Here is a 22,013-nt window from a genome sequence, read left to right as displayed (position 1 = left end):
ATATTGACGACTATATGGAAATGTGTATGTCTGGGCACGTCTTACACAGTCATATGAAGATCTCTGTAGACACAGTAAATTATTTAATATTTTTGGTCTGTATGAATGATGTAGATATATTGGTGGATAAAAACAAATAATAACATATAGAACCTTTGATTATGTGGCATATGTTGTTCTTATATTTTATAATGCCTAGAGATTATAGAGACTTGTTACTTAAATGAATAATTTATGGATTAATATGTATTATGCCAATTATGGATGCCCCTGCACTGAATTTGCCTTGGAAATTCCAATTAAGAGCCCTTATGCATGCAAGGAAATTAAAATGATTTTTTAAGACTGAAAAATAGTGAATGATAGCTAATTAGTACCTTGTTCCTAAGCATCATATCATTAAAACTCTCTGTGGTTTGGTGTGAATGTGTGTACATGATTTGTGTGGGTCAGCATTTGATATTTGTATAGCTGAATGCCAGAGCAAGATACTTAAAACTTTTGTAGTATTCTAGAAAGAATTTGAGAAAAAAAATACTGTGCCAGAAACATTTCCCTTCTTCTGTAGGCAACTGTTCTTACATCATTTTACTCTCTGCCCCTTTTCCCCTAATCTTCTGTTAGGTAGGTAAGACAAACAAATGGCTAAGAAATACTACATAGATAAAAATTTGGTTCTAATGTGAGCAAGTTTAATGTTCTTTGCTGGAGGTCTTCTGCAATGACCTCTATATCAATTCACATTATTATAACCAATTTTGTAATAAATGGCTTATTTTGATTAGTTTTTAGTGTGAGCAGATTTGAAGAGAATTTTGAAAAACCAGGGGCTTTCACCAGATGCATTTTTTAACATCTAAAAACACGAAACATTAGTGACATCATTTTTTTTCTTCTTGATCTTCCCCACTTCAGGACTATGAGAGAATGATGTGCTAATCTATACTTTCCATACAGAAAAACCACAAGAAATAAGTGATATCTATTTAGAGCTTACAAAGCATGCTTTATAATACTCATTTCGTCACCCTAATTCACTCAGGAAATGTATGAAGTAAGGAGGTCCAATTTAAGGATGGGAAAATCAAAGCTCAGAGGGGAACAGTAACTTGCCTAAAGTCAAGAAGCTTGTAATCACCTATTTTAGTGTCTGGTTTTCCTGTTTCAGGTCCTAAGCTCTTTTCACTATGATGTGTCTTTCAACATGTCCATGAATTGTTCAATAAAGCAATTTAGCAATATACAATGTTGCTCACATAGATTCCCTATTTCCTATTTTGCTTTCCATATGTTTCGTACTTTGTGGCTTGTAAGTGGTGGCTGATAGCAATTTCCTGTTGGTTTTCTTGAACCTTACCTCCTGTCACCAATTGTTTAGTTCCTGACTGTGCTGTGAGTTCATATAATATAGACCTGTGTTAGAAATGACAAAGTGTTATTTCTTCATCAGGGTTCTGTCTCTAGGCTGACCTAGTTTGCCTGTCCACTGTCAATGTTTGTATGCTCCAGGCCCCCATGGGTGAGGCAGCTATGAACGGAGTGAGCCATCCTCACTGCCAACAGCTTAACTTATGCTGCAGAGTCTGGGAACAGCAAAGACATTGCTAGTCATATGATTTCCAAATATGAAGGAAGTCATGATTATCATAGAAATAGTTATGTTAGTAAGGGTATACATACATAATTATGCTGTAATTAAATAATTTACTAGAAGGAATGAGGAAGCAATATAATAGATATTATATAATGGAGTGATACCTAGGTTAAAAAATGTGCTCAGGTAGAGTTAAATGAAAAAAATAACACTTTTCATGTCATGCAGTATTAGTATTCTTTGACTTGCATGTTTTTTCCAGAAAGAAGTGTGATTATTCTATACCTCTAGCTTAGGAATGTAGTTCATCATAAACATTGATGACATGGCAGTCATTATCTGCCAAACATCTGCCTAGTAAGCAGATTTCATATCTGTTTGGATCATCAGATTATAGTCAGCACTAGATCTGATTATATTTAGACCCTTGTTGAGTTTTATCTTCCAAGAGAGGTTGAAGCAGTAGAGCCGAACAGGACAATCCCTGGGTAGTATTTTGATGGTTTCGGCATATTTCAGCATCTGAAACTTTTAAGCTCCAAGGACTTGGGCTTGTCTGAGTCCTGAAATAATCAGACTCTTAGCCACTGACTGGATAAACAAAATGCCCATGGCACTTTGGTTGGCGTCTGAATGACAGTTTACTTTTTCAAAATGAGCAATAACTGTGAAATGAAGCTTAGTACTCAAAGTCTGCATGGTCAGCACTTTTCTTACCTATTCAGGCTACATGAAGAGCCAAGTCATAACCAAAAGTTTGCTTTAATCCATGGAGAGCCAGAGCAAAATGAATTTCATGCCAAATTCTTTAATCCAGTTTAAGGGTCTATCTGGTTGTAGGGAAGGCCTTGACAATGAGACCTGATACTCCATATTCATTCATGAGACTCTCATTTTAGTTAAGATGGTTGAAGAATTTTCCTTACCTTAAGAATAATTTACCTCAATGTGACAGAGGACCAGTATGCCCTTGAACAGTATTAGAGGTAGTGTTTCATAAACTATTCTCCCTTCTCTTTCCTATGGGTTGCCCTCTCTAATTTCACCCACTTTCTATTGCTCAGTAGCCTACTTTGGAGCTATACCATGGCTGGTATTTGAAGGTAATTCCCAGTCACTCATTTACAAACTGTTGTTTAAGCTGGTGCATTTAGGGTTAACAAAACATTTCCCTGTTTTATGAGCTAATTTTATAACTTAACTGTCAAAGAGAAATATCACTTCCCTCATTTCCAGGCTCTTGTTGGAAAACACCTCATTGTAACTTCTAGGTACTGGAAACAATAGGGAATTCTTTGGAAATGCTCAAGTGGAGGCTGCAAAGATATTTTAAAAGGCTAGAAATTATTTCCTGACATGAAGGTCATTGCTAAACCTGACTTGAAATGGCACTAATTAGCTTGGCAGCATATAATTGGCATCTTTGGGCTATGAGGCATGCCTAGCAACAGTCCTAGGTGTTAGACATAGTCAGTTTAGTTCAATTTAATAATTTTTTGACTAGCTCCTCATCAACATATTTTTGCATAGAATTAACATATAACACATATTTGTATACTACTTCATAGTTTTATTTCATTTGGTGCTTACACCAACCCTGAGAAACAGTTATGCTAGGAATTCCCCTATTTTATAATATAGGTAATAGCGGTTCAGAAAAATAAATGCTGTATCCAGAATTATACAGTCTAGCTAAGACTTAATTATCCCTTTCAACTATAACCTTTTCTGCCTTGGTAAATATAGAACATTGTATTTCAGTTTAGAGGAGAAGATTAAAAGCTTGGCTTTTGGAGGCAGTCAGGTATAGATCAGACACTTAATAGACTTAGATACTTACTACCTAAGTGACTTCGGGCAAGTTTTTTTAACTTCTCTGGGTTCAATTTTCACATTTATAAAATTGGGGTAAGACTGTTTCCTCTCCTACAGGATTTTTGGAGGATTAAATGAGTTGGGGCATGTAACTTGTTGGACCAGTTGTTTGACACTTAGCACTCAACTTCTATTATAGCGTTGAATCCAGAAAGCTTACTCTTATTTCACTTTGCAGACTGAGTCAGCCCTGTGCCATCTCTGAGGTCCTGTTTGGTTTAAGGGTTTAGGACTGAAGTCATGTTTCTCCAAAGGTCTGCAATAAAGCAATATCAATTTTCCTGAGATGTCTAGAAGTGGTATCATCTTGTCTCATAGTCAGGATTTTTATTCAGACAGCCAAGTTGGCCAAGATGGTGACCAGGAAAGTATGTTTCTCCTGAAGTTTCTCTATTAAGAAGTTAATGATCCTACCAGAACTATTTAAATAACAACATTTACAAATTTGAGGAAACAATTTTCAACATTGTTTTCATATCTATTACAGAAAAAAATAAAAGGAAATAAGGGATTTCAGTTAGGTACATGGAATAACTTACTAATGGTCACCAAAGTGAGATAAATTACCAATGGAGGCAGCAGCTTGTGGAAGAAATAGCATAGGAGACCTAAGTTCTTGTCTAGTTGACATCTCTTTCCAGTATGTAGCTGAGGCAAAACACCTTAACCTCTCTGAATCTCAGCATTTTCATCTGTAAAATGTGGATAATTATATCTGAGACTTACAAGGTTGTGAATATATAATGAGATGAAGGAAAAGAAAGTGATTCGTAAACTGTGAAGTGTTATACAAACTGAAGGTGGTGGTATTATTTTCTGGTGTTCGTTGAAAACAGAAATTCTTGGATTACTTAAATGTGCTCTTGCCTGAGGTGGAGAAGAACTAATAAATAGCCCTTTGAATCTGTTTCAGTTCAAAGAATATATGTTTTCAGATTAAATCAGTATTGATGGTGTTAGGTCTTGTCAAACTGAAATTCAATTGCTTTTTTGGAAGGGCATTAAAAAATAACAAAGGGGAAGATATTTGGAAAGCAAAGATATTTTGTATAGAAAGACTTAATTATCACATTGAGTATATGTTAAATATATTCAGTTTAAAATCAATAATTAAATGGTAATGAACACTGTGCTCTGCTAATTAGAACGAACTTTTTTTTTTTTCACAGCAGACAACCGAGCATTGCTTTTGTGCGCTTCTTTCTAATTGTATTTCAAGTTCTTTCCAAAGCAAGGCCCTTGGATACCCCAGGTTCAATATGCCCCTGGGCCTGGTCCACTGCTGTCTTGTATTCATGTGTGGGTGTTCATTCGTTCACCAACATTAAATCCCAGGATAGGTGTGATAAAACAGGACTCCCTCCTCCATGGCCCAGGTCCTTTGCTGGTTTCAGAGGTGGATGGCGGTCTTTGCAGAAAACACACAGGAACTTTCTCTTGGAACTGAAGTGGGATAAAAAGTGCCTGCCTTGAACATCACCATCTTTTCCCTGACCCTTCCCCTCCAGTTTCTGAAGATACAGCAGAAAATAATCTTGCTTGAAGATACTGGGCAACAATTCCATAAAACAAAAACACATGCTTCCAATGCACTGTGCTTTCTGATATGCTGGGTTTAGTTCAGCTGCCGGATGAGCTGATTGATGCGTTCACCTCGATAGCCAGGTGAGCCCACTTCCTTGAGGAAGCCCACTCTATTCTTGGTAGCGTGACGGGCCACTCAGAGTTGGGAAGGGTGCAAGAACCCTGAGATCACCTGAAAATTCTTCCCTGGGAAGGCAATTTCGTGAATGAGATCTTCCAAGCAAATGACACAAAACTTCCCCAGGTGCTCCTCAATCACTGTGTTGTCTGTCAAAGGGATGATTTTATTCTTGACCTTGGCTTGTCCACGTTTCAAGATGAGTTCCCGAACTGACTTCAAATTTGGAAATCCCCAGGTCACATAAGGTTCCACTATACGAAACGTTTTTATGGTTTGAGGAGTTACTTGCATAAAGACACCATTGAAAATCTTATTCAGGCTAAGTCTTGCAATGGTCCTCTGCACCAGTAAACTCACCCCATTAATCCTTTTTTTTTTTTTTTTTTTTGTGGTACGTGGGCCTCTCACTGTTGTGGCCTCTCCCGTTGCGGAGCACAGGCTCTGGACACGCAGGCTCAGCGGCCATGGCCCACGGGCCCAGCCTCTCTGCGGCATGTGGGATCTCCCCGGACCAGGGCACGAACCGGTGTCCCCTGCATCAGCAGGCAGACTCTCAACCATTGCGCCACCAGGGAAGCCCCCCATTAATCCTTTTGATGCATAAAACAAAGGCCAAGGAATGTTTATTTGGCACTTCCAAGCCATGAGGTTTCACTTCTAGTCGTCTGAGTTGCACCCTGTCACGTAGTTGCCACCAGGAATCATGTAGGAACCATTCTAGTCGCTTAAACTTGATCTCTTTTCCTTTCCTCTGTGCCTTCCTTTGCAAAAGAACCTGCTTTGCCTAGGTGGCTTTCAGGGCTTGATAAGCCTTCCTCTTTTTCAGGAGATTTTTTGGAACCAAAGGGATCTTTTTTCTTGGCTCTTCCTCCACCATCTTTCCAACTCTAGAACTTACTTCTAATAAGGCCAAGGTTATCAGTTTGAATCCCATTGTGGGTCAATTAGCATAATATCAGCCTTCACCCTAAGCTTTCATGAGGTCACTCAAATGTGTACCTATGTTCACAAGGAAAATAAAAGTGGAGATTGGACGAAATCATGCAGATTTTCAACCAGTATGTATAGAACTATATATTATAATGTATCTCCAACTTTTATTTCTTTCTTTTAGCATACTTATCATTTTTGCTTTTTTTTTTTTTTTAAAGGTGTAATACTCTGTTTTTAAATTTATTTATTTATTTTTGGCTGTGTTGGGTCTTCGTTTCTGTGTGAGGGCTTTCTTTAGTTGTGGCAAGCGAGGGCCACTCTTCATCGCGGTGCGCGGGCTTCTCACTGTCGCGGCCTCTCCCGTTGTGGAGCACAGGCTCCAGACGCGCAGGCTCAGCAGTTGTGGCTTACGGTCTTAGTTGCTCCGCGGCATGTGGGATCCTCCCAGACCAGGGCTCAAACCCGTGTCCCCTGCATTGGCAGGCAGATTCCCAACCACTGTGCCACCAGGGAAGCCCCATTTTTGCTTTTTGTAGTTAATTATCTGGACTAACAATTTTGTTTAGGAAATTACTGGTGTAGTTCACAGATGATATTCTAAGTTTCCTGAAAGGTGGTTTAATCTCTGGTACATTCTGACCCTCTGTTTACAAGTGCTAACTTTGCAATGCTTTACTTCAAATGACCCTGAGAACTATGAACTTCTTATATGTGTTTTTTAGATGGGAAAATGGAGGCATTTTTTTCCCAAGGTATTTTACTCGCAGGTGAAGAGATTTTGGCTAATTTTATAAAAAAGTCAGTAGCACAGCTGGGCTTGAAATACAGCGGTCCTGACTCAAAGTTCTATATTTAATTTGTGGTGTTCTTTTCCTTTTGGCTTATATATAGTAAGTTTAGTCAAAGGCTGGGAAAATTCATATTATGCCTGGATCTTTAGCAAGACTGACAATTACTACAATTACATGTCTTTCAGAAGTACCTATGCTGGTTATTTGACGTGACTTATTATTTTGACTAGTTTTGTTAAAAATACCAATCATATAATTTGATCCATTGGTGTCTACAGGCCTACCCATAAAGATAGGGTATCTAACATTATAATTTTGATCACTTTAAGTGAAGAAATTCGGCATATCATATCCTTATAAGCAAAATGCTCTTATGTTATGAAGAAAGTAGAGATCTTTGGATTGTGATTTGGAGGATGATTAAAAGGTTCCTTGCTCCCTAATTTATCTCTCACTGACCCTCCTATTTACCAAAATTCCACCTTTAGTGGTTCAGACCATCTTATATGAAGTAGGAAAGCCCATTTATACCATCATTTACCTTAGTAAGGATTGAGGATCAAGTTTTTTAAGTAGGATTCCTCCTGAGTACCATCTGGGGTCAGGGTACTAAGAGGATTTCAAATTTTGATGAAGGAAGGAAAGAGAATATGCAATGATGATTTTTGGAGACCTATTCTGGGAGTTTAGATGATGGTGGTGGGGATTTGTCCTATCAGAATGCAGTGTAACTAAACTGGACACTCAGAGGGTAGGGAAGAGGGTGAGGGAAAGCTAAGGATGGGAAAGTGAAAGTGTATCTAAGACAAGATATTCATGATTTTTGCTTATGGTCTTGTTTGTGTACATATGTTTAAAGAACATTAAGTGTGTTGTCAGGAAGCAAACAATTAATTTGAAACCATGTGATTCTTCATTTTTACGTTGATGTTAAAAAAATGCTTTCTTATTATGGAAGTTTCCTAGGGGAAAAGATGCTCTTTTTGTAAAGGAGGGCTTCTAATCTCTCTAACTTTGATTCTTTTTTAGTCAAATGGTGATAATATCAATCTATGTCATTGGATTGGTGCAAAGATCGATTGGGATAATATGCATTAAAAACATGAAATGTAAAGTGCTGAACCAAATACAGGGTGTTAAAAATTATGTGCAGTACAGGTTGGAGATTAAGTGCTTGGATTCTGGAACAGACTACCTGAGTTTCAACCCTGGCTTTGTCTCTTTTTACCTGTTTGACATAGGACAACTTAAACTTTCTGTGTCTCAGTTTTCTAATCTGTAAAATAATAACCTATCTCATAATGTTAATGTGAAGATCAAAGGAGTTAATATATGTAATGGGCTTAAAGCAGTGCCTTGCATAGATTAAATGCAACAATCGTATTAATTGTTGCATTGTTATGTATATGTCAGTACAAAATTGAATACTGACATAAGTGCATGGGAGTGCATTACTTGGAAATGCTTCAAGCAATATAGTTCTCTGTTTACCTAACAAATCATATTTAACTATGAGCTATTAGTGGAACTGTGTTGATTTAGCAGTTATGTGTGAACATCTTTCAGAAGCTTTCTTCTTTTGATATTTGAGTAAAGAAACTACTCTCATTAATGCTGACTTATTCAGGTAACTTTTATAGAGTATTGGTCTTGATCATCATGTTTATATCTTATATGAAAGGTTTTCAACCCTGACTAACATTAGAAGCAAATGGGTCCGCCAGTTGTATTGGAAAGTTTGGGGGTGGCACTCAGGCATTGGTATTTTTTAAAAGCTCCCCAGGGGATTTTAATTGTAGGCAGAGTTGAAAATCACTGGCCTAGAGCAATAGTAATTAATTATATATCCATATCATTTAGTTTCTGACACTGAAGTATATTTTTTTCATACTTAAATAAATAAAATGACATGGCTATTTATGGATGTTTCTTTAAAGGCAGACCTATTGTTTCCATTAATTCTGTAGCTTGTGGTTTTGTGTTATAAAGCAGAAATGAGAAGTTTATTTTAAAATTATCTGTGGAGTTTGTTTGTTTTTGGCATGATGAAGGCTGTATATATTTTAAAAATATATAGGATCACAGAATAGTAAAGGTGAGAGGGACCCTCAAAGCATCTAGTAAAAATATTGCACACTTTGAAGCCAGTCCTGGCTTGCAGTGACTGATTCACTTACGAGCTATATGATCTTGGGCTACTTACTTAATCAGTCTGAGCCACAACTTCATCTCTGTAGAATTGAGATGTATGTGTACTTTGTACGATGACAACTGCATTTCATGTGATACACACACACACACGCACATCTTGACTCCCTGACTCCTGCCTGATCCCCATACCATCTGGTGCAGATATCTAGAGCAGAGACTGTGTGGGAGCCTCTGCAGGGCTGTCTGAGCTTGAAGGGCCAGTTGCTGAGAACTGCTTCCTCCCACTACTCAGGGATCATTTCTCTGGCTCTTTTTGGATTATTTCATGGCTGGCTGTTTGGATCCCATGACTTTTCATGAGCATAACATTTAGTCTGTGAGGGTCAGTCACTGCTAAGTAGAGTGAAGCTGTTAATGAGACTAGAGATGAAGATGGCGTCTTGTTGCCACATGATGGAAGCTTTGGGTACTTCCTCTTTGAGCCCTAGACAATACATGTGCAGGACACAGATGGCTGCTTTCTCTTTCCAGCTGTCTTCCTGTCCATTGCTTCTTTGTGTTGAGTAGAGACAGTAGGAAGCTACTATCTCTATCTTAGTTTGGGGGAAGGAGAGAAAAAATTACAGACTTCTTTGATTTTCTTTTGTATGATAGGGACAGTGGATTTTGTCTTCTTCCCAACCCTTGTCTTTCAGATCCTGTAGCATATGGCTATAAACATATTACATCATCCAGCTCTCCTGTTGCACATTGTTTATGTCATAAGAAGGAGGTTCACGGGTTGTTTCTAATTAGTTATAAAGTATAATGCTTGAAGTATTCATCTTAGCTATGGTGCATCAATGTCCTTCCCACCTACAGGCCTGGATTTAGGTCTATTCTCAATCTTCTGAGATTTCTGCTTTTATCACCATCTCTCTGGACTGATCTGAAGGTTTCATTGGAAATATTTATAAATTCAGCTACCATTTTCCTATTTTCCCCTCAGCTGGAATAGGCACCATCTTCTCATTATTAGTATTAGTGGTAAGTCTATTGATTTTTTTAGCTGATGAGGATCTTGAAACATTACACTTGTGGGGTGGGTGTTCTAACATAAACTTTGTACTCCACTAGATTTTGAGACTCTTGAGGGTAGGAACCCAGTGAACATAGTCATAACTATCATTTATTATGCACCTACTATGTACTAGTGACTTCGATTTAATTATTTCAATTAATTCCCATAAAAATAATGTACACATAAGGAATCATTTCAGATAGCTTAAGTAAACTGCCCAAGGTCGTCTAGTTCGTGAGTAAGAGTTGGATTTTGAACTCAGTTTGATCTTAAATCCTCTTTTCTAAATCATCTTTCCAAACTCCTTCTTAAAGAAAAGGAGAGATATAGATAAGAGGGATGGGATTTTGGTCTGTTGAAGGTTGGATGGAACTGGTATGGAGTTTCATTCTTAAAGAAAAGGAGAGAAGATCTGCAGATCTTCAGAGCCCTTGCTTTTCCTACTAATCTACACTGACTTGCATCACTGGCGTACATTGACATTTAGTAAATGGACCCTACAACCCTCAAGGCAGAAGTCACCCCTTCAGAAGGCTTTGGCCCATGTGCAGGTCTTCACTTTGTGCTTTTTATTCATGTCAGAGAGGCTCAGATTATGTGAAGATGTCTCAGAATCAGGCAAACTCTGAAGAAGATTGGAGTGAATCTGTGGTGATAGTCCATGGTGAGGAGTCAGGTCTGTATTGAAGTCAGCCTTGGCTTTCTGAAGATCAGGGGATACTCTGCAGTCAGCCTCTATGCTTACAGTTCAGACCACCAGAATGTGCCCACTGGATTTGGCAAGCAGTAGGAAGTATATAAATCTTTATGAAGTTGAAGCTTTGTTGAATGTGCCCAGAGAACATTTTCCATTTAATGTATTTGGAAACTAAAAATATAATTCCCGCTGGGGAGTAAAAGTAATTGCTTCAGAAAAGAAAAAAGTCAGTTCTTTAAATGGCTTAACTCCTTTCACAAACATTTGCTTTTTTTAATGACTGGGAAATTCCTGGTACAGGAAAGTAAAATGTCCTTTGGTACAAAGGAGGTCATTCTGGTCTTAACTGACCCTATGCACTCTAGTTCCTGTTTTCTGTTCCATATTTTGTCACCAGAGGTTATTGGAAGGATAATCCCTCTGTGGATTTTCACTGCTTTTAGGGCATGTTGCCAAAGAGAAAGTTATCTTGGCTCAGAAACTGCCAAAGCAGTTCAGAAGGCTCAGATCCCAGGGGTACTGAGCCAGTGACTGATAATGACTTGATTTAGGTTGGCCATGGGTTGGATTTTTAAAGCACACTTTTTATGTGTGCTAAGTTTGCTGTGTCTGCTTCACCCTCTTCGGATTTTTCAGCAGACTCATTGCTTCTTGGGTCAGGAATGATTTTCCTTTCCTAGGCATGCTATTCTACTTTGATTCTATTCTTATGAACAGAAACATCTGTACCAGTTTGAGGCCTCATGTTCATCTTTTTAACCCAGTATAAAGGAAAAACAGCTGTTGAAAGAAGTTGCCCTATATCTCTTTCTTTGAACACTGGAGGCTGATTTCTCCTAAAATTAATTTCTGAAATGGCTTGGCTAAAGTGAAGAATATATCTAAGCTCTTAGATTTGCTCAGTGAAGATGTTCTCCTAAATGGTAGTGTAGAATAGTTCTCAGTGGATGCCCTTGATTTAATTGAAGCTCAGTTTCCTCACACTTTAAAATAGCCATTTCCAACCAAGGAGGATGTTGAAAGTATTAGGTAGGGAGATTTTTACATCTATCCTGGACATTTTTCATAGAGAGGTAAACATGGAAGAGGTTCAAGTGAACCCTGACAACAATCTCTGTAGTCTCCTTTAAATTACATATCTTTAAGACAATCTCTTTGAAGGATTAGGGATGGGAAATAAACTGATTTATTAACTGCTTCTTAGGTAGAAGCATTGTGCTAGATGCTTTCTGCAGATAACCTTTTTAGATTTATATAGGTTTGTGTGGTTAATTAGTGACAGCCCACAAGATTACCAAACTACCGTGCTGCTCTCACATCTTGAAGGGTCTGTGTCAGAGTCATTATAACCCCCCAAAATTCATCCATGGCTATAATAGATCAATGTTTTGATAAGCTTTTTTTTTCTTGCTTGATTAGAAGTTTTTATTATTTAAAAAATTCAGGGCTTCCCTGGTGGTGCAGTGGTTAAGAGTCCGCCTGCCGATGCAGGAGACACGGGTTTGTGCCCCGGTCCGGGAAGATCCCACATGCTGTGGAGCAGCTGGGCCCGTGAGCCATGGCCGCTGAGCCTGCGCATCCGGAGCCTGTGCTCCGCAACGGGAGAGGCCACAACAGTGAGAGGCCTGCGTACCGCAAAAAAAAAAAAAAATCACACCCTTGCCACTGAGAATTTGGTTCTTATTATAATTTGTTAATAAAATCTGTGTTTTAAGATCTTTGAGTCACTTTCATGCCTCCCTAGGTCTGAGACTCCAAGATGAGGCTCTGTTGCATAAATAAGTCTAGAATAATTCTTGCTCTGGGATTAAGAAACTCTGTCTTTAGCTGTCATGGAGAGGAGAGGATTATAAAATTCAGTCATGAGCTGCTTAGGTATTTTCTGCAGATCCCATTTGTTGCCCCAAACACTGTGGCCCCTCTGGGACACTCTAGAACCCTTGCTTGAAATCTCTTGAGGAAGTAAGGCTTGACTTGGGCATTACTCATCTTGTTTAGTACACCCCTCTCCACTGCCCCCAATGTCTAGGTTTATTGTGGGCAGCCAATGAGTATTTTGTTGAACTTAATAGCTAGTACAAAAGCATTGGGGAAAATATGGCTAGGAAATGCGGTCATATTTGAAATTGGGAAATTCTGGTAATTGCTGAGTGCCTCATATTATTAGTTCTTGTGGGGAAAATACATGGCAGAATTCATGATGGGTTTATATTGTAAAATGAAAACTCTTATTAGATGAATCAGATGCTACATATCTGCTTATGATACTCAGAATGGGAATGACACTGATTTGCTGATAATGTATTATTATTATTATTCTGTAGCCCCAGATGATACAGCAAACTCTCAAGAGGACATTGCAGTATTATGAGCACCAATTTACTGGGTAAGTAAAAATGGATTTTGGCTATTATTGGGGACAAATTAAAGATAATTACTACATAGAGAACAGACCTGTGGTTGCCAAGTGGTGGGGGAAAGGGTTGGGGGAGGGATGGAGTGGGAGGTTGGGGTTAACAGATGTAAGCTATTATATATAGAATGGATAAACAGCAAGGTCCTACTGTATAGCACAGGGAACTATAGTCAATATCCTATGATAAACCATAATGGAAAAGAATATATATAAAAAGAATGTAGATATGTATAACTGAATCAATTTGCTGTACAACAAAAGTTAACACAACATTGTAAATCAACTATACTCCAATTTTAAAAAATGAGTTACTCAAACATAGCTGTTGAACACGTGGGCAACCAAGTCAAGCTTATTGCATAATGATTATGATCTCAGTGTGAAGTGGGAGCTCATAGGAGCCCCATGGAGTGATTTCCTTTAGTTTATTTGTGTTGAATCCTTTTAAGTAAAATCCCTTTTGCTAGTGCTTTCCTTTTTCTTCCTTCTTGTGCTCTTACCCTCTCATTCTCATCCACTGAATCTCATATTTTGCCTTAGTAATATCATAAGGTTTATTAGTACCAACCAAGAGGCTTTAAATGTGATTTTAGGATCCTTCAGTAAAGTTTAATCAAATTCACTACAAGCTTAACACAGTTCAGTGAGAAGTGTTTGTTTAGTTAAAGTCACATGCTACATATTTCCTTTATTTATTCCCCATTTCCTGAAATGGTTGTGGTATGATGTAAAGTAAGAAGATTTGAGGTCAAAAGACAGGAATTCAAGGCCTCACCAGGACATAGAACTTTAAAGTAACTTTATCTCTTTTAAAGGGTGATGATGATGGTAACAACTAAATCAAGGATTATATGTCATTATTAAATGAGGTAATTTTAATGGAAGTATTTGTAAACAGGAAGCTCCAAATAAGTGTAAGGTATATCCTTGATTGGGTACGGCAGAAAGCAGTTGGCAAATACAAAAGCCTAAATTCACTTTCTGATGCAGTCTAGCTATTTAAATTAAATGTACAATATACTACAGCTATTTATCTTTGTAGAAGTTTAAGAACTTATGAGGAGTCAAGTTTCAAACCCTGGTACCTCTTGAAATGCTATGGGGAATCATTTAACATTTATGGGTAATAGTCATTACCATGGAGATCAAGAACATATTTTTGGCTATTAGGATATAGTGTGAATTTTTTTTTTTTTTTATAAAACAAAAGGGAGGAAAACTTAGTGGAAAAATAATCTCAGTACCAAGTAGAATGCCATATACTTTAAGTGCTTGATGACTATGTTAACTGTCATTTCAAAGGGAATTGCCCTGAAACTTTGTCATATCAATCCTCAAGAGTACAGTACTAGAAAAAACATATTATTTAAACTCATGAGATGGTTTTTAATTTGAGGCTATTTGTAGTTTTAAATGGTTTATTTTAAGGGAGATAAATAATGTCAAGTTAATCTCTTCCCACATACTCTAAAATAAAACTTAATCACTCATTGGATTTGCTGCTTTCAAATATGGTGTTTGGATTAAACTAGTCAATGTATTTAGAACAATTCCTGGTATGTGGTAAGCACCACATGCTTGTTTACTCATATTCATTATCATCATTATTTTTAAGATTTTAATGACAATACCAGTAATGAAATGCAAATTATTTCTGGAATTATGAGTGCCCTCTCCGTTTTGAAATCAAATGATGAAATAGTCTTATTTGTGAACTAAATTATGTCTTCATGGCAAGTCAGAGTGGGAATCTTATAAATATGATCAAACTAGATAACTAAACTGTATTACTATAATCAGCAGAAAATTGTTTTTTCCATTAGTAGGATGGAGTTCTCTTTCATCTAAATAACTGCCTCAACTCTCCTCTCAATCTCTGTAGACATAGCCTGTGGTATTTCTTTGTTCATTGCCTAAATAGTCTTTCCCTAGTTCTGTTTATTGCAGACACTATTTAAAGAACAGACAGGGTATAGGACTTTCATATAAAGAGGTGTCTTAATGTCCTACTGGTTCTAAGACCTAGTAGCATATTTTTGCTTGGGTGTTGGCTACCTTCTGAGGGTTTGAAGTGCCTTTGCTCACTGTCTTTTTCTGTGCTCATGCTGATGAAGATAAAAAGGGCCATGGTTTCCCTGTCCAGTGTCCTCTTTGCCTTTTTAGAGTCCATCTTTCTGCTTTCAATTTCTTTTTTCAATACTGAAAAAGGAGAGCATCTATGATTGCTAACACTTGGATTAAAATGTATTCACTCATATGTGTTGTTCCTCTTAAGAAAACACAATGTTATCTCTAACTGTGAAAAGGAATGTGTTTCTTACAGTTAAAGGGATTTCAGGCAATTGCAAGCAAGTGCTGGAAAGTTTAATTTACATGTTTCTGGGGAGGTGAGGGTGGGAAAGAGGTGCTTTTCCTAATCCCTGAAATTGGGCTTTGCCTAAAGCTTGTCTTGAAATAATTCAGCTTTTAGGTGTCTAGGGTTGGATGATGAATCAGAATGGGTAACAGAGAGTAGGAGCTAGCCTTTTTCTTTTTAATTTCATAATTCAGCCTCCAACCGCTAACCTTCCCATCTTCCCTTTCCTCTGTTTTGGTACTCTGCCTTTGGATCTTGCATTATTTATCAGAGCTCCAGGATTATATAGTCTTGCGCCTTAATTAATTTTTATACCAGTGGCCCATAGAAACTCTCTGAGGCTTTTTTTAGTCTCCAAGACCTAGACTTGAATGAAGTGAGCAGCTGTTGAAAGGATCAGACAGATGGAGGATTGGGAGGGAGTAGCCGATGGAGCCTCTTGTTAGGAAGTAAGATAGCCTCTCTGTACTTCAGCAACTTTATCTTTAAACATTTATTCTGTTCCTTAACTTATCCATTCACTTGTCCATTTATTTATTCATAGAGATCATTCAAGCTGGGAAAATAAGTGCTTAAATAATTTATTCGTGAGGTATGATAAATCTTCATCTCTTCATCTCCACTGTCACCATGGTCTCTCAGATAGAGATTCCAATCTAGTTTTCTGGCTTCTACTCCTGTAGTTTCTGATCATGTATGTCTGGGTGGGGCTCAAGAATTGGCATTTCTAAGGAGTTCCCAGATACTGCTGATTCTACTGGTCCAGGGATCATGCTTTGAAATCCCTGTTTAAAACCATATAATAACTTACTGTAATAGAATAAAATCTGAGCTATTCCTGTGATCTGGCCTCTGCTTACCTCTCTGATTTCATCCTCTTCCACTCCCCACTTTTCACTCCACTCCAGCCACTCCAGCCTTCTGTTGGTTTCTCAACTATACCAAAGCTTGCTTAGCCTCAAGGCTTTTGCACATACTATTTCATATACCTGGAATGCTCTGTCCCCAGATGTTTGCATGGATTATTCTTTTATACAGTTAAGTCTTTGTTAAAATGTCATATCCTCAGGAAGGTATGACACCCACCTAAAGTAATCTTCAATCCCCTACCTCAATCTCCAACCACAGTGATTTTCTGCTACATTAGTCTCTATTATCTCTCTTCATAGTACTTATCATTAGCTTATATTATCTTGTTTATTTTCTTATTTGGTTATTTATCTTATTTACTCTTACATTATTGTGTCTTTGTAAATGCTTGGTACATAGGAGGAACTAACAGTTTTTTTGGGGGAGGGAGGAGTGCGAATAAATGAATACATTGTACCCTAGAGGTATGTACACAGAGGTATGTATATAGTGGATAAAAGAGTAAATTATGCTTCGGAAGGGGGTGTAAAATGAGTAATCCCTAGGGTCCATTATAGTTCTAAAATCTATAGTTCTAGTATCCAAAATCCTTCTTTTTATGGCATAAATTATACTCATTTATTTGCATAATTTTCCATTTATGCTTAATGTTCTGCTACAATGTGTCAGATTGACTTTGTGGTAAATTTTGATTGCTGTGTAAACTCTGCATATGCAGTCTTCTTCCCTCAATCTAAAATGAGAAAAGAGGGCCCTGACTGTTCATCTTTATGTTAGCCTTTCTTTAACTCAAGCTTCTAGGGAATGGACTAGCTTTTGGGGCAGTGTGGGGTGGGAAGAATAGTGAGAAGCAAAAGTGGTAAGTAGGAGGCAGGCAGTGTTTACCTTAGGAATCAAAAGGAACTCAGGATTGAGGAAAATCTGGTTTATGGTGACAATTTTTTCTGATGTCATTCTTGTCATTATCTTGTGCCCTTCTCTCTGTGCACTTTTATTGTGTAGTATAGAGCAAGGGACTGCGAAAATGTGCTTGGAAGTAGACATACCAGATTTACTAGATTTAAAGTCAGGTTGTGCCTTTGAATGATCATGGGCAGATTACTTAACCTCCTGAGTCTCAGTTTTCTCATTTTTAAACATGGGAATAATAGCACGGTAGGGGTGATGTTTAAATGAAATATTAATGATAATAATGTGGTAAGTCATATAATCAGCTTGGTATACATAGGTAATCAGTATGTTTGTTGAATTATAATTACCACTATTGTATCTGACTCTTTTGCACCTTAATTTTTGTTGATTGTCTTTCCCTTTCTCCTCTTGCTGTATCCTTTACCTGTCCTCCTTGAGCCTTTAAAACTCTGCAGTCGGGCTTCCCTGGTGGCGCAGTGGTTGAGAGTCCGCCTGCCGATGCAGGGGACACGAGTTCGTGCCCCGGTCTGGGAAGATCCCACATGCCGCGGAGCGGCTGGGCCCGTGAGCCATGGGCGCTGAGCCTGCGCGTCCGGAGCCTGTGCTCCGCAACGGGAAAGGCCACAACAGTGAGAGGCCTGTGTACCGCAAAAAAAAAAAAAGAAAAGAAAAAGAAAAAGAAAAAACTCTGCAATCATTTGTTTAGCATCAGGAGTTAAATATGCCCAGTTCATGTTCCAGCTACAGCTTTCTTCTTACAGAGAATTTGGATTTTTTAAAATCTAAATTTCTTCCTCCAGAGTGCCTAATCTAACTGCTCTCACTCATGTTTATACTACACCACTCCTACTGGTCTTTAGCTCACAAAAACGGATTGCTATGGTAGGGAAGACAAAGCAGAGGTTTCTTTAAAACTATGATTAGAAAATAACATGATCATCTTTCTGAGATGTAATTTTAATTCATTATATATTTTAAACATCAAAGTATAGAAAAATATGTATTCAGTATCATGCCATTCATTTTATACTTTTTGCCAGAATGAGCATCGTTGTGCTAATATCGCAGGTAGGACTGCTGCCAAACTCATATTGGTCTGGGACACCGTTTCCTATAGTCATCTAAAGGTATATTATTACTCCATTTATCACTGTGGGCTCTGTGTTTGTTTTATACAGCCAACCTCTGTTCTCTTTTTATTTTGACAGTTGAATAAGGATTAAGCTAGAATAATTTCAATAGAACGTTAGAAGTGAAATTAGGAGTGGGTTAACCCTGCTTATTCTGGGAAACAGGCTTCAGTGATATTACTTATGCTGTCGTGGTCAGATTTTGTGGCTGTAAATTATTTTGTCTAAAAAGTGATGTAGCTTTTTTTGGATATATTTACATATAATATCTATCTTACTGAATAAAAACAAGTTAGATAAAATCTAATAGCTATTGATTGCTCTCTGTTTTTGAGGTAATATACTGGGCACTTCATATCTGTTATTTTATTTAATACTAACAATCTATTTCATAGGATCACTGTATTAAGCTAATTTTTACAGATGAGGAGATTGAGACTGTGAGAAAAAATATTTTGTTTAAGGTCACTCTGATTAAAATGGTGGAGCTTGATTTAAAAATAAACCTGTACTTGTCTGTGTTTAATGACTGTGCTCCCCATTCCACCTTTTACTGAGTGATTCCTGCATTCTAGAAACTGTAGTAAGCATTTTGCTTAACTGGTTTATTGGAGTCTAATCTTACAAACATGAAACCCTTTTACTTTTTTCTCCCCAGTCATTTCAAACATGCTATGATGAGCCCTCTTTGATACTAGGTTGGGCAGATTGCACTGTATTCCAAGTACTTTCAGGGAGTATAAAGTCCACTCCAGACCAATTCAAATCTTCAATCTCATATCCAATCTTATTCACTGTCCCTCTCTGCCTGGGTTACACCTTGGCCTGAGGAGCTTGGAATGCAATGTAGTGGTGATATCATTTATTATTGACTCCTCTGCTTTAGGCCAGTCCTTTCTGATTACTTTCTCTTCTGATGTGTTATATCAGGCATGAATAAAATGGGAAATAGTAGAAGCCTCGTTTACTTCACTGGTGGTTGTAATAATCCTCTCTTGGCTGTGATGCCCTCAGCAAGGTGCATGTACAGGCTCTGCTTTTACTGCTTCAGATGCCTCAGCTTCTGGCTCTGTGAATTTCACTCCACAGTTTTGCTAGTGTAATCCCTGCCCCTGGCTGCAGCCTCTAGATAGGGAAAGCAATAGGATGGGACACCCCCAGCTCACCTTTCTTTAGTGATATCTCCATATCACTAAATATGAATTTTCCCATGGGAAACCCATAGTTTTTGCCTTGCCAAATAGTAGGACTGTAGGCCAGTTCCAATTTGGCTTTATTTATTTTCCCTGTTAATAACACTCCCTGGAATCTCCTTCCATTCAGTCAGGTATAGAGGGATGATCAGGAATTCCACCACCTCAGCAGATATTCATGGAGGAATGAGATACCTAAGCCTCAGTCTCTATCAGACTAGATCCCTCTTTCACCAACTGGTCCTCTGTAGGGAATATTCCCCTTCTCTCTTTTACTTGTGTTTGTATGTGTGTGTGGGTGGGGGGAGATAACAACAGTGCTCTCCTCCTAGGCCAATAACTCATTCTTCTTATTATTTTCTTTCAAAATTTTCCTGTTCTTTGGCTTATGTATGCTGGTGGTGAGGTGACAATGGCAGTGACTATTTAGTCATTTCTTAAGTTCTGAAGGCGATGTCTGGTCTTCTTGGCTACTCTTTTGAAACATGGAAGCGTTTGACCTTTATTTTCTGCAGCTTTGGTGCCTTAGCTCTAATTCAGAGGAAACTGGAAAAGTTTCAGTCAACACAGGCATTTTATCTTTAAGTCCTCGTAAGAAATCTAGGAGGTATCTCCATTTCATGAGGGAGGAAAGTTAGACTAACAGAGATTAGATTACTTGACCAAAGTCTCACAGATACAAAAAGGTAAGACCATGATTCAAATTCTGTCAGACACCAAATGCTTTATTTGCTTATTTGTTATCCATGCTAATTTCTTGACTGTAATAGAAGTTAAGATGTGTTTACTTTCAACACAGTTAGTGCTAACGCACCGAATTAGCACCGTTAATTATTCTTTTTCTAGGCAAATTCATTATAGAAACAAATTACCAGTAGTTATGAAGCACTCAAGTAAAGAAACATTAGCTATACAAACTGATGTATTTTCTGGTTCTTATCATTTATTTTTTTCACACATTGCTTTCTTGTTAATGATTGCTTCCAGTTCCAGGTCCACATTGCTTATTCTGATGTTAGTGATGGGTTATGCCAGAAATTATGTCTTAAAGCTTCAGTTGTTTGAAAATGTCATTATGCTAAGAGCATAAACACATGCTTTTGTGTATGTATATGAGTGCATTTGCAGAGTCTTTTAAAAACTTCTCCATATACTAATTTTGTTTTCTTCTTAGTTATAGGGATGTAGAAAAGAATTTCTACAATATTTCTAACAGATGCTCCTATGCAGACCATTCCAACAAAGAAGACATTGAAGATGTCTCAGGAATTCTTCAGTGTACTGCTAACGTACTCGGTATAGTAACTATATATTTATAAGGTTGAGAGAGAATGAGTAAGGGGAAGGGGGAAAAGTAAAAAAGAGTAAATGTTTCATTTTCTACCAAAGAGAGATTTGGAGACTATGGTGAATTGAGACCAAGACCTTGTCTTCAAGTGACTTAGTTTCAATACTTCTGATGATGTTTAAATGGAAATTACATGCATGCCATTTAGTTGGAGATTGGAAAACATTACATTCCAGGCAAACTTTTTTAAATATTCATATCTGAGTATTATTAGTCTCCTGTAATCCATATTTCTCTGGCTCTTACTGTCAGTTAAAATTGGGGATCTTCCTCTTTTCTCAAAGTCCATGCTTTATTATTATTTATTCTACTATTTCTGGAACGCCTGGTTGGGGCTGGAGGGTGGCTCACATGTACTCATAGTGGACTCTACAAAGGCAGTGAGGTAGGTCATCTATGGAAGTCTCTGCACCCTGTTTATAGGGGGGTGTCTACCTTGAAAATACTAGTATTTCTGGCAAAGGGCTGTTTTTAGATGTTCCCAACATGGTAAGGGATACTGTTATAAACTGCACTGAATCATGCAGCTATAAAGTACCATAAATGAGATGTCCTATCTTATGATCTGAAGTTCTTGGTGTGTGAGAGGTACATTGTATTATACACAAAGTAGATACCATACCAGGAATATTTTTTGCTCTATTGTCTTACATAGTTTTTTGGGAAAGATACCTCTTTCAGTTTTTTTGGAATCTTCTTTTTGCCTCAGAACTCAGACAGAAATCCATGGAGTTCTGGGGAGTGGTGGCGGGGGAACAGCAAATCTTAGTCACTGACTCCATACAAAACTCAGAATTACCTCTCTCAGAATCAGATTTTGGAGACTAGGAAAAACTTGTTCCCCTTTCTTTCCCTTTAGGGTAAGTACTTTCCCTGGAGACACCTGAGTCCCTCCTATAAACAGATTCCAGGTGACCTCAATGCATGAGTTTACCGGATTTTTCTAAACATATCTGACTCCCAGAGGCAGACCTGGCTTTAA

At 37.8% G+C, this 22,013-nt stretch overlaps 1 protein-coding gene and 1 pseudogene across 2 annotated transcripts in view; one reads left to right on the top strand and one right to left on the bottom strand.

The window, feature by feature from the left end:
• Window positions 1–22,013, top strand: part of GUCY1A2 (guanylate cyclase 1 soluble subunit alpha 2) — a 426,391-nt gene that overhangs the window by 20,938 nt on the left and 383,440 nt on the right. For both annotated transcript variants that reach the window (XM_029206851.1, XM_029206852.1), the window contains exons 2-3: window positions 13,131–13,192; window positions 20,858–20,979. In XM_029206851.1, the coding sequence (XP_029062684.1) occupies window positions 13,131–13,192; window positions 20,858–20,979 (184 nt within the window). The remainder of the gene's footprint in view (window positions 1–13,130; window positions 13,193–20,857; window positions 20,980–22,013) is intronic.
• On the bottom strand, window positions 5,085–6,072 carry LOC114886401 (annotated as a pseudogene).

The sequence above is a fragment of the Monodon monoceros genome, unplaced genomic scaffold (assembly GCF_005190385.1).
Source record: "Monodon monoceros isolate NGI ecotype Baffin Bay Population unplaced genomic scaffold, NGI_Narwhal_1 Super_Scaffold_7, whole genome shotgun sequence".
NCBI classification, from domain to species: Eukaryota; Metazoa; Chordata; class Mammalia; order Artiodactyla; family Monodontidae; genus Monodon; species Monodon monoceros.
Note: the sequence above shows the minus strand (reverse complement) of the source record. Positions and strands in the feature narration are given on the sequence as shown.